Below are 13,676 nucleotides of genomic sequence, written 5' to 3'. Positions count from 1 at the left end.
ACTAAGTCTGGGTTTTGCCTTCCACTTGCCGATTCCTCAATTGCAAGTGATGCGGAATGAGCTTTATCCATGAAAAGCGTACCAGGTCGCGTCTTCTTTCGCGCAACACCATCATCAACCTCCTTCGCTTCTTCTGGGTCGTTCTTGTTATTTGGTGCGAATTCGGTGTATTTTTTTACAGTTTATCAGATTGCAAGTGGCCAGACAAGGAGTTGAAGGAGGTGAGTTCATCCAACTAAATAGTTCTGTCCTTGTAATGACAGGCTGTCAAGGCTGGGTCAACAGAAAAGCCAACTCGAGTCCTCTTGATTGCTGACCCCCAACTCCCAAACCCGAGGCGTTCAGGGATTTCGTGGCTTCACTACGATGCATCCTCTACTAGATACTTACGAAAAGGCTGGAGCGTCGTCACTCGTCTGCATCCTCACGTAGTTGTATGGCTAGGCGACGTGCTTGCCTCTGGACGCTACGTCACGAATGAAGATGAGTACGTGTCATTATTGCAAACACCTGCTTATATGCGCTAAACGTTCTTGATAGATACAAAAACTACGTAGATGAATTCAAGGGGATATTCGCCACCGACAAATCCGTGCCGAGCTATTTTGTTCCAGGGAATAGAGATGTTGGGTGCGTGCTTGACTCGTGACGTAGTAATTCGGGAATTTGGTGACCCCGGCCTTTGTTTTTCAGTCTCGGAGAATCTTCTGCGTTCTCGAAGAATGCGCGAAAATACTTTACCGAGTACTTTGGTCCTGTGAATCAGGAGATCGATTTGGCTGGCCATAGGCTGATCTTCATCGACGCCCCTGGATTGGTTGATGAGGATTATCGCCGACATGGAAAGGGCAAGCAGTACGAGACTTGGACACCAGCTATGGGCGGTCCAATTGAGTTCATCGCATCCGTTGCCATCAAGGGTGGGTGTTGTCTTGCATTTATGAATGTATGTTGGTTGCTGATGTCGGTATTATTAGCATCATCTAGCCCCATCATCTTATTCAGCCATATCCCATTATCACGACCAGCGAGTACATCGTGCGGGCCACTGCGTGAAGAAGGCTCTATACGCGCTAGTGCAGGTCATGGGTATCAGAACATGCTCGGTAAAGAAACCACTAGATTTGTTCTGCACACGCTTCGTCCAGCAGTGATCTTCAGGTACGTGCATAAAGATGCATCAGCCTCGTATTCCCGTGTTTAAATTACACGCCCCTATACAGCGGCGACAATCGAGATTATTGCAATATGACCCACCGACTTTCTGCATCAGATGCCAATATACTAGCAAAGACCACCGCCCGGGAAGTGACTGTGAAATCATTTTCCCCATCCAAGCACATCCGACGCCCGGGCTTCCAGCTCCTCTCTCTCATCCCACCAGACTCTGCGGTATCGCACCATGGTTCTACGTTCGCAGATGCGCATTGTCTTCTGCCCGATACCTTCCGCATATTCAATTCGATATACCTACCCGCTCTCGTACTCACCGCCATCGTGCTCCTATACCTCAATATCTCACCCGGCCGTCATCGTCGCCGTTTCTCTACTCTCTCGCCTATCTCTGCAAGTAGGAGTAGACCAAGTTCCCCATCGCAAGGCCCAGAATCTGCAATCTGGGCTAACTGGTCCCCGCGGAAGTCAAGTGGTCCGACGAGTCCGGCGGTGGCACCTCCGCCCTCAGTTACAGTGCGTGTTCCTAATGCAAAAGAGATATTTACATTCCGTGCCTTGTCGCCATCAGCCTCTGGATCACCGCTTGATTCTCCGCTCCTGAGTCCTATCCCGCTTTTCCACGCCGGGCACGAGGACGAAATGAACCCCGCACATTATCCTTCACAGCATCACAGCGACCATGTCTGGCCTTCGGGTGAGGACGTTCACGAAGCGCCATCGTTCATTCCCTCACCGAGCGCACGTCGATCAGAGAGGAAATGGCCATCGCGGAGCTGGAGCTTCGTATTCAGAGGGAGGCGGCGACGGATAACGCTTGCGCTGCCGACGTGGGGGGAGATGAAAAAGTTTTGTGCGTCTGACAGCAGCGACAGTATGTACAGAGGTAAGCGGAGGGGCATGTTGTGGAGGTTGGGAGGCGACAGCATGAGTGTTGCACTGCCTGCTGTTGTTACGTGGGCTTTGATTGGCTGGCTGTTCTTTTGAGACAGTGATGTTTGCGATTGATGTTAGACTATCTACTTGCATGGATTTCGACCCGTATAATGATTGACGTAGTGCACAATGTATCACAGTACTTACTCGGCGCGGACGTTTTGACATGATTATGGTGAATTTTGGACCACGTCAACATTGTATACTACAAGCGGGACTGGATAGTGATGTCGAAATATCTATAACAAGCACTGAATCGTGCTGGTATACTAATACAACCAAGTCACCATGTAACCCGCAACTCCTAACACTGTAAATAAAGTAAGCCGTTTGTCGATCCTAAAGCGAAACAGGACGTACGATATCCAGTAAACTTTTCAAATGGTGTGTGGAAGTACACGCTGGTGGTGGAGATGGCGAAGAACCAGATTGCGATGAGCACGGTATTGAACACGACTGCACAAGCATGCGGAAGCGACCATTTCCTCGCGCACAAAGACAGCCTTATCTGGTCCACCAAAAATAGGACGGACATAGTGAGGAGGAAGACGTGGCCTGACACATCATGTCCCTTCCTCAGGCGAGGGACCACCGGCCACCTATCATCCGACGCCCAAACCGACGACCCAACAAACAAGAACGGGTGCGTCTCTTGTGATATGGCTGTCCGCGTGAGACAGAATTCATACGGGACGGTGAACACGACACCCGATTGAAGGGTGGCCGTGCACTCGCCCCCCGAAGCTGCTGTGAGCCTTTCGAGTAGGGCGGGTCCGAAGAACCAGCTTGTGAACACGAGCCATATGGCTGTTTCTACGCCCCACTTGACTACTCTGTGTACTGTCCGCTTGTGGGGTGGGCTGGTGAGCCAGAGCGTGAGGAAGGCCGCGGAAGTCCAACCCCATGCGCGTTTGATGAAGTATGAGTTTAGGATGTTGGCTTTATTGGCGAAGTAGTGCGTTGCATGTAGGTGGTGAGGGAGATGTGTGAGGGCGGGATCGGAGGTGTCGAGATAAGTGTCGTATGCGACTGAGTAGAGTGTTCCGAAAAGGAGGATCGCTGTGATTCCCCCGAATGCTGCATAACGCACATCAACTGACATTTCGTGGAATGGTATTGCAAGATCTGGGTCTAGTAGGCTGAAGAGGATAAAAAGATCGTGCACAGTGAACGTGGTGGCATTAATTTATAACTGCAGCATGCACGTAAGTACTTCGGCTGAAGGGACCAAAAAAAAGCAATGCACGTGCTCACTAGCTAGTACGACGCGCGCGCAGTATTGTGTTTCAGGAGAATATACCAGAACGGAGTAGAACAATATTCAAGATGACTACCAAGTACTAACATGGGCCTTAGTACATAATACAATATTAAAACCAATTCATTCGCAGACCGGGGCAAGTCTAAGGGTCTTGGGCTCGCCGTGACAACGGGGATCTCATAGCGGTGGATACGAAATTCTTGTGACCCATTTCTGCTGTGATCATGTATGGGAGACAATGAATGATGTTCCTTCAGCTTTATTCTGTCGCTAGCATCAGTAAACCGGTGAGTTCTTGCTGGGGATTATGCTGATTATGGTGCCTTTACATAGTCATATATTGCTTTATATTCCAATGTGACGAAAACCTTTCCTATATATTACGATATATAACGATATATGACGATATCTTCTTCTCACAGGTTCTCTGATGCGCCACTACTCATTAGATTTTGTAGCAACCTTCCGAGCTGAAGGTGACCTTCCGGGGACCGGCGTAGTGGTCACGAAAGAGCCTTGCCAGTTCCGTCGTGTCTATATGTTTGAATTCTGGATTGTTCATCCGTTCATTCTGGGACTCCGTTAGGTTCTTCTAAATCTTTTGCCGTGAAGTTCTGCCATAACTGATCTGCCAAACCAACTTACAAGTTTTGCTCATTCAGGATATAAAAGCAAGCACTGTCCACAGTAATTCAGAGTCCCTCTCGCTCGCAAAGCTTTTATCACTTCGCATAAATCATGCATTTGTCCTTCGTCGTCGTCGTCGTCGTCACCAGCGCTTTGGCGGCGTGTATGACTGTCACTGCATCATGCATTCCCCAATTTGGGGCCTGCTCTACGGACAGTAATTGCTGTTCTGGCTTTCACTGTAATTTAGGGGTGAGTATGAGTAGTTTGCTTTGCTTTGCATCCATGATTCAACCCCATTGCTCACCCCATGCACCTTGCAATGTTAATAGCCTCTCGGTTACAAGCTTTGCAATTAGGCTGCTCACCGACGGGCTGGCAGTCTGTTCATGAGCACATCTGGAGAGTGAGTCGTGTTTCCGCTTGCTGATTGGTGTTGTGGCTGATGGGACAATAGGTAGTTCGTTGCTGACTTGGTCAATGTGGTTGTTGTTCCTGGAGTACGCCCTGCTTCATGGGCAATAACGCACTTTTGAATTAACTTGAACACTCGCATTCAACATCGTATCTCGGACTCACCTGGTGTTGTTCACCGTTTTCACTGACGTCAGAATTCTTGAGATCGGCGGTTGAACATATGTTCAGTCTATTTCAAGTTGCATTTAGCTCGGAAGTTTTTGTAAGAACTTTCAACTTTAAGTGCTTTCGAAGTGCCAGTGACTGCCACCTTCTGCCAATTGCGGGGAATCAGGATAACATTTGCTGGTAAAAAGCATTACTTCGGCTGAAGGGACCAAAAAAAAGCAATGCACATGCTCACTAGCTAGCACGACGCGCGCGCAGTAAACCCGACACATGTACACAAAAGCCAGCAGGAGTCACTGCGAGCTATTGAATTTCAGCATACGATATAACACAACCTGTAATTGTCCATACAATTGCAAAGCATAAATGAAACTAATTCACAGCCTCCGTTCTTCCACAAAAATGCAGCTACAATATTTCTATCATCTTGACGTCCATCATGTCATGAACAGCAGTCGTGCTCTTGATTTTTGCGGTGATACTACGATCCGACGCGATTCTCTTGTACTCCGAACCACGCTGCTGCGCAAGCAAAAGTGCATTAAAAGGCTGTCCAAGGCGAACGATCAACCTCAAGGCTCGTGAACGGGAGTCCAAGTCATCCTGCTCCTGTTCTTTCACGCTCTGTGCACCGTTTGCAAAGTCGGGCAGCCCGAAATCATGACGATTCCACGGACAGACCAGCAAGAATGCCTGCGGAGTGGGCCGTGCAGGTGAGAATTGAACCAGCTCGTCTCCTGTGACTATTGATAGGTCTTGCAGCCCGTCTGCTTTGACTCTGTATGTGAATGATGTTGCCTGGTCTTCATCGCGCTTCTTTTTGACTTCTGTGATAGCAAATGTAATGCAAGGCAGATGTAGTCTGGAGTTCGCGAAACGCGGCGCACTGAGGCTGTCAAAAAGGGTATACAGTTTCAAAGCTGACTCCACAGCCACAATCTTTTGCAGCCTGGAGACAGAATTTTGCACCTCATTTGCAGATAGAGACGGTCGCGTGTATGGTGGAGTGGTATACGAGGCGATTTCAGCTGGGAGACAGCTATTGAACTTGGATGGTTTTCCAACCCAGTCCAGGACAGTAATGTCGCCCGACTGAGCGACAATCTCTTGCAAGAGCCGACCGATCGCGCATTCCTTCGTCTCGCCGTAGAGTACAGGCAGTTGGACACCAACAATGCCAAACAATGAGTATGCAATGTCTTCCGGCAGCGAAGTGACACGGCGTGACACCCATCGAAATTTCTCTCGAGCACCTTTCATCCCTGGATTAAAGGTGCCGAGTGCGAGCGCCTTTATGCCTGTTGAACGCTCCAACTCGTTCATGATAGTGGGTGACTCCTTGTGGTTGGGAGAGCGGTCATTGAGATACAAGTCCCAATCTTTGTGGTAGAAGAGAATGATGTTAGGAGCCAGGAACTCCTGAACAGTCCATCCTCGTTTGGTCCAAACACTGTTTGCCAGTGCGCCCGACTTTACGGCAGGCGAGACATCCGACAAGTAAACCATCGTAAGAGTTGAGTGGCGATACCAGACAAACATGGAGTTGACTGATCGTTGAACCTCAGCAGTGTTCTTCTGGTCGATACAACATGTATCACTCCATGCCCAACGATACCCCATGCCACGAGCCTTCTTGCAGAACATTTGCAGCTTCTCTATGCCGGCAACTCCCTTCAACTCGTACACAACCTTGCCTTGGATGTCGTGCAGCATGGGCTCCTCTTTATCCCACCTATGTGATAACATAACCCAACTGAAGTACTTCGCGACCGCCTTCTTGATGGGCTTCGTTTGGAGGGGCATATGCGTCATTGATGAATACAGAAGCTCGCTGTACTCTTTGCTTTGCATGAAGTCATTCCTCTGTGCATCTTCATTGCACAAACACCCAGTGGACACGTTAAGTAGACGAAGCGGCGCCTTTTCCAGATGAGTATCAATAGCCCCTTTGATAGCTTGCTCTGCTTCAGTATACTGCTGACGCAGCGCTGGAGAAAGAGTTAGTTGAACGAATGGTAGTGCAAGAGTTACTCAAGACTTGCCTCGCATCTGGGAGTCAGGAGCATTTTTGAGGTTCAACTTGGAGACATCAGGAAAAACACCAAATCCTCATAGTCATAGTGGCAGCTATATAGCGCTACATAGGCGGTGTAGTACTATGTAGACATCCAGGCTACTATATAGTACTACATAGCTGGTGTAGCTGAAACCAGGACTATGTAGAGCTTCAGGTGATGGTAGTAGCAATCTGTAGTCATTGTAGCACAGTAGCAGCAGTAGCTAGTTCTAGTCACTACGAGTGGAAATACAAAATGTTTCAAGGTCAATAAAAGTATTAAAATAAAAATCATGTGCCGTCTCATAGACGTTTGCGCTCGTCCACCCAGGGTCAACAGATGGTCCCATTTTTGGAATGAGGTGACATGGATGAACCATTTCGTCAAGATGGATCACAACTGCATTCCGATGCAGCTGACGAGTCGAACATGACACTTGACGCAGGCCAGAGGAGGGATCTGGCTCCCGAAGCGGCGTGAACCACTCGACGTAAGCTAGCGCTCGGGAGTTCGTTCCAACTAGAAACTGACGAGGGAGGGTAAAGATGATACAAACTTGTGCAACTCGCACACCTAGTACAGTATCCATTTCAGTCAGTGTGACATTGAAGCGTTGAATAGTAACCAATGCTTACCTTCGAGTGTCTGCAAATTCGTCGTTCGAGCACCATCACTTATCAGCGCCATATCGAATCTAGCGGGGGACCAAGGTTTTCGGCTGGCAGGACCAGGCTGCACTTCAGGTGTCGCTCTAATGCGCCACTGCTTTGGTGAGTCACTGGTGCGTGGATCAGGCGGGGTAACTATGATGACTTGTCGATAAACATCAAACCGGTCATGTGGACCGGGGATGATGTTATTGTGTGGCATGTGCTCGTGCATGAAAGATTTGAGGGCGGGGAGAAACATGGTGGCGCCATGTGCAGTGATGAGGCGATCAACAGACTGCCGAGGGTGTGGAGGATGCTTGGCGAGAATACAGACCACATCAGTGGGGGATGACACAGTGGGGGATGACGGAATGGCGTTTGTGGGGGCAGCAAACTCTTCAATCTCGGCGTCCAAGTCTGAATCCAAGTCATTTCTGCGGTTGGGATCTGTCACCTGTTCATGGCAGGGTGATACTTAACCATATCTAATTACACACAGTACCTTTTGTAAGTTCGTCTCTGAGCTACCAACGTGAAGCTTCATGAAGCTTCACGTCCTCAACAGCACATCCCCCATGTCACTCGAATGATACCAGGCACGATGCCTCAGTGGTTCCAAAGATCGGGATCTCTCTTGTGATCTCGATGCTACTGGAAATGTTGGTATTTTTAGGACCGGAGTGCGTCACCAATGAATTTGATTGCTTCGTCAGAACATTGTAAATAGATCACTGTGTAAATTAAAAAATGCCATTCACGGCACCCCACTTTGAGAGGAATGTATCATGGAGATCCCGCCGCACGGCTGCCTGACGCTTTGCATATCCTCTGATACCTTCAACCTCTGCAAGCGCGAGCCCTGTGCGACGATCTGCTTGCGCATCCCACCACGCAGCATGCCACAAGAGGTATGCCGCGACACGCCTCATCTCCTCTCGAAGAAGTTGCACCTCCTCGACCCAACGCGTAGCTCGTGCGCGAGACTTGCACCATTCAATTCTTAATGCTAGTAATAATTCGGTATCAGCAATTGTAAAATAATAAAAGAAAACATAACCTACATTCGTTGAGGACCGTCTCCCCTTCAGGAGCGTCACTAGCGATGCCACGTGCCTTCCATATCCAGGACAATGTACGGTTGCCAGACGATTGGCCTGGCTTGCCTTGAGACATGCCGCGGATGTCGTCATTCTCCAGTTTCGGGAACTCCTCCTTCCATGTAGTGCGAGACAGAGCAAAGGAGAGATGTTCGAGTGCAGACCATGCTCTGCGATATCTTGCAGCAGCGACGGACACATTCGACTCGACTTTGTCAATGATAGCTGACGCGCGTGTGTTAGCCCGCTGGCCACGAATATGGGCGTCTTTGAATTTGTAAAGATGGGCGCGTAGTCGCAGGTGACGTCGGAGCTCATCCAGCGCATCATATGCCTGGGCCCTGCGAAGCTCCCATTCATACTGACACAGCGTGGCATCACATTGATGCACTGGGTCTGCTGCATCTCCGTAGATCTTGGAGGGAAGCCACAGTTCGATCTCGTGAACCTTCTCCTCAGTCGAATGGGTCCTGCTGGTTGGAATATCTGATGCGCGAAGGCGAGCAACGACCGGCATGTACAAAAGTTGGACCTTGCTCCATTGTTCTATTTTGCGTCGTAAAATGTTGCTCCGTTCTTGAAGCTTCGTGCGCTGTAAGTCCGTTGGGTGCCCTCCCAGAAGCTCGATATCTCTCGCAAGCCGACACCTGCAAAATAGCCTCAGCATGTATATGAAACTTCGACAATTGAAGACTTACTGCTGATCCTCGATCTCCATTCCTGAGGAGATTAACACACTGCGCGAGACTTCCTCGTGCAGTGAGTCATCCATACCATGCTCGAGGTTGTCAGCTTCTTGCTGAGAGAGACTGAGTCGTACAGCTGCTTGCGTTAGTGCTAGACGATAGTGAGTATTTCGAATTCCTCGGACAATCTAGTGACATACGTTTGCCTGTAAGTGCGAACGGATTCTCTTGCGACGAATCTGATTCCCATTTTTCCACTGCCAGCCTCCATTCCGCCACCTGTTCGGGTCTCTCGTGTTGAAGTGCGTTGTCGAAGTCTTCAAAATCGCGTACATGCTGGTCGCGTTCAGGAACAGCGGCTTTGAGCTTTCGTGATAGACTGACACCTAAATAACGAGTCAGATGTAGTTAACTAAGACATATTGAATGATACTTACCCATATTCGTGACCTTCTTCCAATTAAAATCACCGAAGTGGTCGTCCAGAGTATCGCGGCGTGATCCTGGACCCATCTCGCGAGTGCTCGTAGCAACCGGATTGATGTTGGCCCATCCACGCTCAGGTGCCTCTCCATCTGTCCGGCCCATGCCTTTGAGGAGGTTGTGAGAGTAAGTTATCTGGCAAATATCGATGTGCGCAGGAAGATGGAATTTTGGCACAAGAAACGTGATGGTCTTGTTGTCGTGGTGGCGGAGATGAATCGTCGATGGGTATCGATGCATGCGCTGCCAAAGATTCGTGCTCCATTGACAAGCGATGTCATAAGATATGTTGAGGACCGCAATATCCCCCGTGTATTGCATGGTCGAAAAGAAGAGATAATCCATGTTCACGTACCTATAAAAAAGCAAGCATCAGTAACAGAGTTAAATCAGGCATGTCATTGACGTACTTTTCTCCTTTTTGCAAGTCACCGACACCACAGGGTCGTTTGAAATTGTGTCGCGAGCAGTCAACGGTTCCTGCTCCAGTGGCTGCCAGGCCCCGAGAGTTTTTCGTTTCTGCTAAATTGACTGCGTTATGGCTTGCGCATGTGCTTTTCTAAGTTGCTGTCAGACATGATTCGAGTTTGAAATTGAATGACCTTACCTCCTGCGGACATCTCCCGACATCAGTAAGAAATGTCTTGTATTGTCGTTCCTCCACGAAGTACGCCCAGCCACGGTTGAGCCCAGGGTCCATTTGATCTGATGAAACATTCTTGCGTGCCAGACGGAAGTTCGCGTCAATCGCGAGAAACAAGGCATATAACCAGCTGGATAAAGTTGATCAGCGCAATTCTAATGATACAGGTTGAAGCACATACCGAGTTTCGGGAGGGGCACTCTCCCAGTTCTCAGGAAGATTCTTACCTGGCTGAGGACAAGCCGGACACAAGACGGCGCATGAACCTTGCTCTGTTGCTCCAGTACCCGCGGGATCGTGTCCCCGTCCAAAGCGTTTGAGTAAAGTAATGTTTCGCCATTCCCTTATCATTCGAAGTAGAGCATCATAACGATCCTATCATTGAGTGTCAGATAATTACAAAACCGCTAATAAGAGTTAACTTACTTTCACAACGACCACCCCTCTATTGTGAGTAAGACGCGTTAAGGTCTGCCAATATTCGAACGTTGAGACCTTAGATTCGAACGAGAGAATGTGAAAATGCCGAAGAAGCTTGAATGTTGCTGCGGTTTTCGGCTCTAGGACTGTTGCAGGGAACCATCGAATGCGAAGCAGCTGGGTGGTGGGACTTTGAGCGGTCTCGCACCCGCAGAAGTCTAAAGCGACTTCATGAACACCATTCACATGGAGTACAATGAAATCTTGGCAAGCAGCGGGGTTGTAGCAGCGCTCTTGGGTGGGGTGTCCCAGTTGAATTCGCAGTCCGAGAGATTTGAGTGTGACAGCGTGAAAAAACTCGTCCTTCCAATGCTAAGAGATGTTCAATGATAGTTCTTTTGAAAATGTTCAAGCGGCTTACCTTAATCCTGTGCAATGGATGCTCACGGTGCTTCTCCAAGGTGCATGGCTGACAGTATAGCTCGGTGCCAAAACAATCCTCGCAACGAAATTCAGCAGGCAAAGAGCAGCCATACGATCCATGGCAAATGGCTTGAGTTATGAAGTCTCCGCGTCCTTCCAATCTTAACATCTCCAGGATAAATGTGTCTCGTTCGGGAAGCCATGATGCGAGTGGATAATCCTGCACAAAATTAATTTACAAATACAAATATTCAGAGCGCTTGTGCTTACCCCTGCAGTGCGTTTTCGCTTTCTAACTTGCTCGGTGTTGGTATCTTCTAAGTAGGTGTCATGCGCACCATCCACGATGTTGAAATCAAAGTCATCGAAAGATTGAGGATCATACACGGGTAAAACTTGAGCTTGATGTTCCGTGCTTACGGATGCTAAGCCTTCAAAATATTCGACTCGTGCAGATAGTCTACTGCAAGTCGTATCCTGGGTCTGAGTGAATGAAGTGTGTTTGTGCCGGTGGGTTGACGTCTGAGAAGCTTCCTCTCTCTGTGTCGCGGGTGCCAAGGCAAGTTGACGAGCCTCTTCAAGTTCTTGATTGTAAACATAAAATTTATCCCGCACTTCTTTGTTGTATTGTCGTCGACGTTTGCTAACCATGGTCGTTGGAATGTGGTGGGTAGATGTATTGCTGGTAAACACGAGGCAAATGCAAGCCGTACACTAGTACATCCGTGTGAACGTGACTCAAACGCGGAGGTTTTTCTGATACATTAACTCCCCTAACGAGTGAGCAACGCAAAGTTCAGAAACTCCCTCCCAGTGAATCAAATAATCAATTTCTTCAAGATATGCAGCCGTGGTGCTGAGAAATCGAGACATTGAGTTAGCTGTACGAAACTCGTCTGAGATTGGGCCACAAAAATTAAGGAGTTGATCTTGCACGCGAATTGAGCGATTTAGAATATCTTGAACCTTGAGCATTGTGTTTGAGATAATGGTGATGTCACCATTATCACCACGGTCGTCCGTGTATTTGATGCTTTTGACGTAGTGAAGGAGGTTGTCCTCGACAAATTTCTGGGGTTCACGATCATCGGTCAATGACAACATCTCGTCCTTGATCTCTTTGAGAGCAAGGAGGCACCCTGGGAGATCTGATCTGTTGAATGTTAATTTTATGTTCGCCATATCAGTTTCTATTTATAAAACATACGGTGTGTCATTCTCATCATCGCTAGATTCATCAGTCTCCAGCTCAGTGTCACTCTCATCTTCATCCGAGTCGTCATGGCTTTTCAAGGCTCTCGCAACTGCCTTCTCAAACTGTCGGGTCTCCCGCGTTGGTTTATTTTTTTCAACACGAAGTTCTCGTCGTCTTTTGAGGATACTCTCTCTGTTTCTTCAATTGGTTGCCTAGTCAGGAACATTGCACCGCAGACAATTAATTAAACAAACGTACTTCGCATAGTGGCGCTGGGACTTTTCACGAGCGGCTTGTAGTTTAGCCTGATTTGTTTTATGTATAGGAGGACGTGGCATGGCGTAGTAGTTGGTTGAAAAAGAAGTGCAAAGGTTCTGGTCAGACCATAACTCAATTGAACCAAAGCTAAAGCTACTTGCGCAATGGTCAGACCAAAACTACTTGCAACTTAACACAATTCTCGCAATACATCTAAGCTTTAATGAGGGTCTTATTCTCTACAAACATTATGAGTATACACAGTCAAAGCTACCATGCACCTGGATCAATTGATACTATCATCATTAATATGGTACCGCACCAATGCTTTTTGGTCTGACCAAAACCCGTGCTTAATTGATAAGGTACTACACCAATGCTTTGTGACCAGACCGAAAACCCGCGTGCTCAAGATATGATGTGTTTTAATGAATTTATGTTCATTGCTCAAGCGCTCAAGTTCAAGCTTAACACGGTGTACATAAGTGAACATGTATGTACGAGATACTCCATTAAACTCTCCCTACGTGAATTTTCGTTGCTGCAATGTTAAAACCTGATGTGATCAAGATCTCCGCGTCAGTTTCAATTATGTCATACTGAATAAACACGTACAGTGTCCATTTCACTGTTGTCGTTTATCGTTTGCCGTAGTGTTTGTTGTGAGTGACATAGACTCAGTGGCCCGGGAGGATGATGCGTGACATGCGGAAATATGTGCGCGGCAGACGTAACAAGTTTGACGGTGAGTACGGAAAATGCAAGCAGGGCAGCCCTGCAAACTAGGCGATGGTAAAGGTGCATCGGCAAGCGAGTAGCCATCGTGAGCTTTTGTCATTACTTGGTGTCATGGGTCAATACATAATGCAGGTCTAGTAGGTAATTACATACCATCTTGGTCGTGAATCAGTTTAAGCGCGGACGCAAGCTCGCTCATAGCGAATACTGGCCCATAATATTCAGTCTCAGATGAGCCGGCGGATTCTTGGACTGTGAATTTCGAGTACGTGAGCTGGCAGGTTTCTGTGTGCGTAACATACCTTGGTCGCGAATTAATTGTAATGCTGCTGTGAGCTCGTTCGTGGTAAATACTGGCCCAAAGTACCCATTTTCAGGTACGTTGTATGAGGCGGCAGTGTCAGGGTTTGTCATTTGGAGCACGCGGGAGTGAAAATGTCAACC

The 13,676-nt window shown here is 48.2% G+C and overlaps 7 protein-coding genes across 7 annotated transcripts; 1 reads left to right on the top strand and 6 right to left on the bottom strand.

The window, feature by feature from the left end:
* Positions 1-56: 56 nt before the first annotated feature.
* Positions 57-2,160, top strand: HD556DRAFT_1448209 (Metallo-dependent phosphatase; the record flags this gene model as incomplete). The annotated part of the gene is made up of 6 exons (XM_041307395.1): positions 57-221; positions 273-487; positions 541-630; positions 694-920; positions 978-1,161; positions 1,224-2,160. 6 exons carry the CDS (start codon positions 57-59, stop codon positions 2,158-2,160), a joined length of 1,818 nt encoding a protein of 605 aa, XP_041155330.1.
* A 218-nt stretch (positions 2,161-2,378) lies between these two features.
* HD556DRAFT_1448208 (Fat storage-inducing transmembrane protein) lies at positions 2,379-3,211 on the bottom strand (the record flags this gene model as incomplete). The annotated part of the gene is made up of 2 exons (XM_041307394.1): positions 2,379-2,419; positions 2,470-3,211. The coding sequence occupies 2 exons, from the start codon at positions 3,209-3,211 to the stop codon at positions 2,379-2,381; spliced, it is 783 nt and encodes a 260-aa protein (XP_041155329.1).
* A 1,365-nt stretch (positions 3,212-4,576) lies between these two features.
* HD556DRAFT_1406014 (uncharacterized protein) lies at positions 4,577-6,170 on the bottom strand. Its single transcript, XM_041303994.1, has 3 exons — positions 5,976-6,170; positions 4,934-5,909; positions 4,577-4,885 (listed from the first exon to the last, which is right to left on the bottom strand). The coding sequence occupies exons 1-2, from the start codon at positions 6,119-6,121 to the stop codon at positions 4,991-4,993; spliced, it is 1,065 nt and encodes a 354-aa protein (XP_041155328.1). The 5' UTR covers positions 6,122-6,170; the 3' UTR covers positions 4,577-4,885; positions 4,934-4,990.
* Positions 6,171-6,868: 698 nt separating this feature from the next.
* Positions 6,869-7,629, bottom strand: HD556DRAFT_1245859 (uncharacterized protein; the record flags this gene model as incomplete). Its single annotated transcript, XM_041298568.1, has 2 exons — positions 6,869-7,212; positions 7,275-7,629. Coding segments are annotated over 2 exons (699 nt in total), but the record flags the coding sequence as incomplete, so codon positions are not given.
* Positions 7,630-8,029: 400 nt separating this feature from the next.
* On the bottom strand, positions 8,030-11,210 carry HD556DRAFT_1434199 (uncharacterized protein; the record flags this gene model as incomplete). Its single annotated transcript, XM_041305302.1, has 10 exons — positions 8,030-8,346; positions 8,399-9,033; positions 9,085-9,223; positions 9,273-9,458; positions 9,510-9,910; positions 9,966-10,114; positions 10,163-10,328; positions 10,380-10,573; positions 10,625-10,990; positions 11,040-11,210. The coding sequence occupies 10 exons, from the start codon at positions 11,208-11,210 to the stop codon at positions 8,030-8,032; spliced, it is 2,724 nt and encodes a 907-aa protein (XP_041155326.1).
* A 569-nt stretch (positions 11,211-11,779) lies between these two features.
* Positions 11,780-12,574, bottom strand: HD556DRAFT_1448206 (uncharacterized protein; the record flags this gene model as incomplete). The annotated part of the gene is made up of 3 exons (XM_041307393.1): positions 11,780-12,194; positions 12,249-12,428; positions 12,495-12,574. The coding sequence occupies 3 exons, from the start codon at positions 12,572-12,574 to the stop codon at positions 11,780-11,782; spliced, it is 675 nt and encodes a 224-aa protein (XP_041155325.1).
* Positions 12,575-13,017: 443 nt separating this feature from the next.
* HD556DRAFT_1312318 (uncharacterized protein) lies at positions 13,018-13,646 on the bottom strand (the record flags this gene model as incomplete). Its single annotated transcript, XM_041300641.1, has 4 exons — positions 13,018-13,050; positions 13,110-13,276; positions 13,386-13,484; positions 13,535-13,646. The coding sequence occupies 4 exons, from the start codon at positions 13,644-13,646 to the stop codon at positions 13,018-13,020; spliced, it is 411 nt and encodes a 136-aa protein (XP_041155324.1).
* Positions 13,647-13,676: the final 30 nt, after the last annotated feature.

The sequence above is a fragment of the Suillus plorans genome (genome assembly GCF_016647745.1).
Source record: "Suillus plorans strain S12 chromosome Unknown HD556scaffold_72, whole genome shotgun sequence".
Lineage (NCBI taxonomy): Eukaryota > Fungi > Basidiomycota > Agaricomycetes > Boletales > Suillaceae > Suillus > Suillus plorans.
The sequence above is the reverse complement of the archived record's forward strand: the minus strand, read 5'-3'. Positions and strand labels throughout refer to the sequence as shown.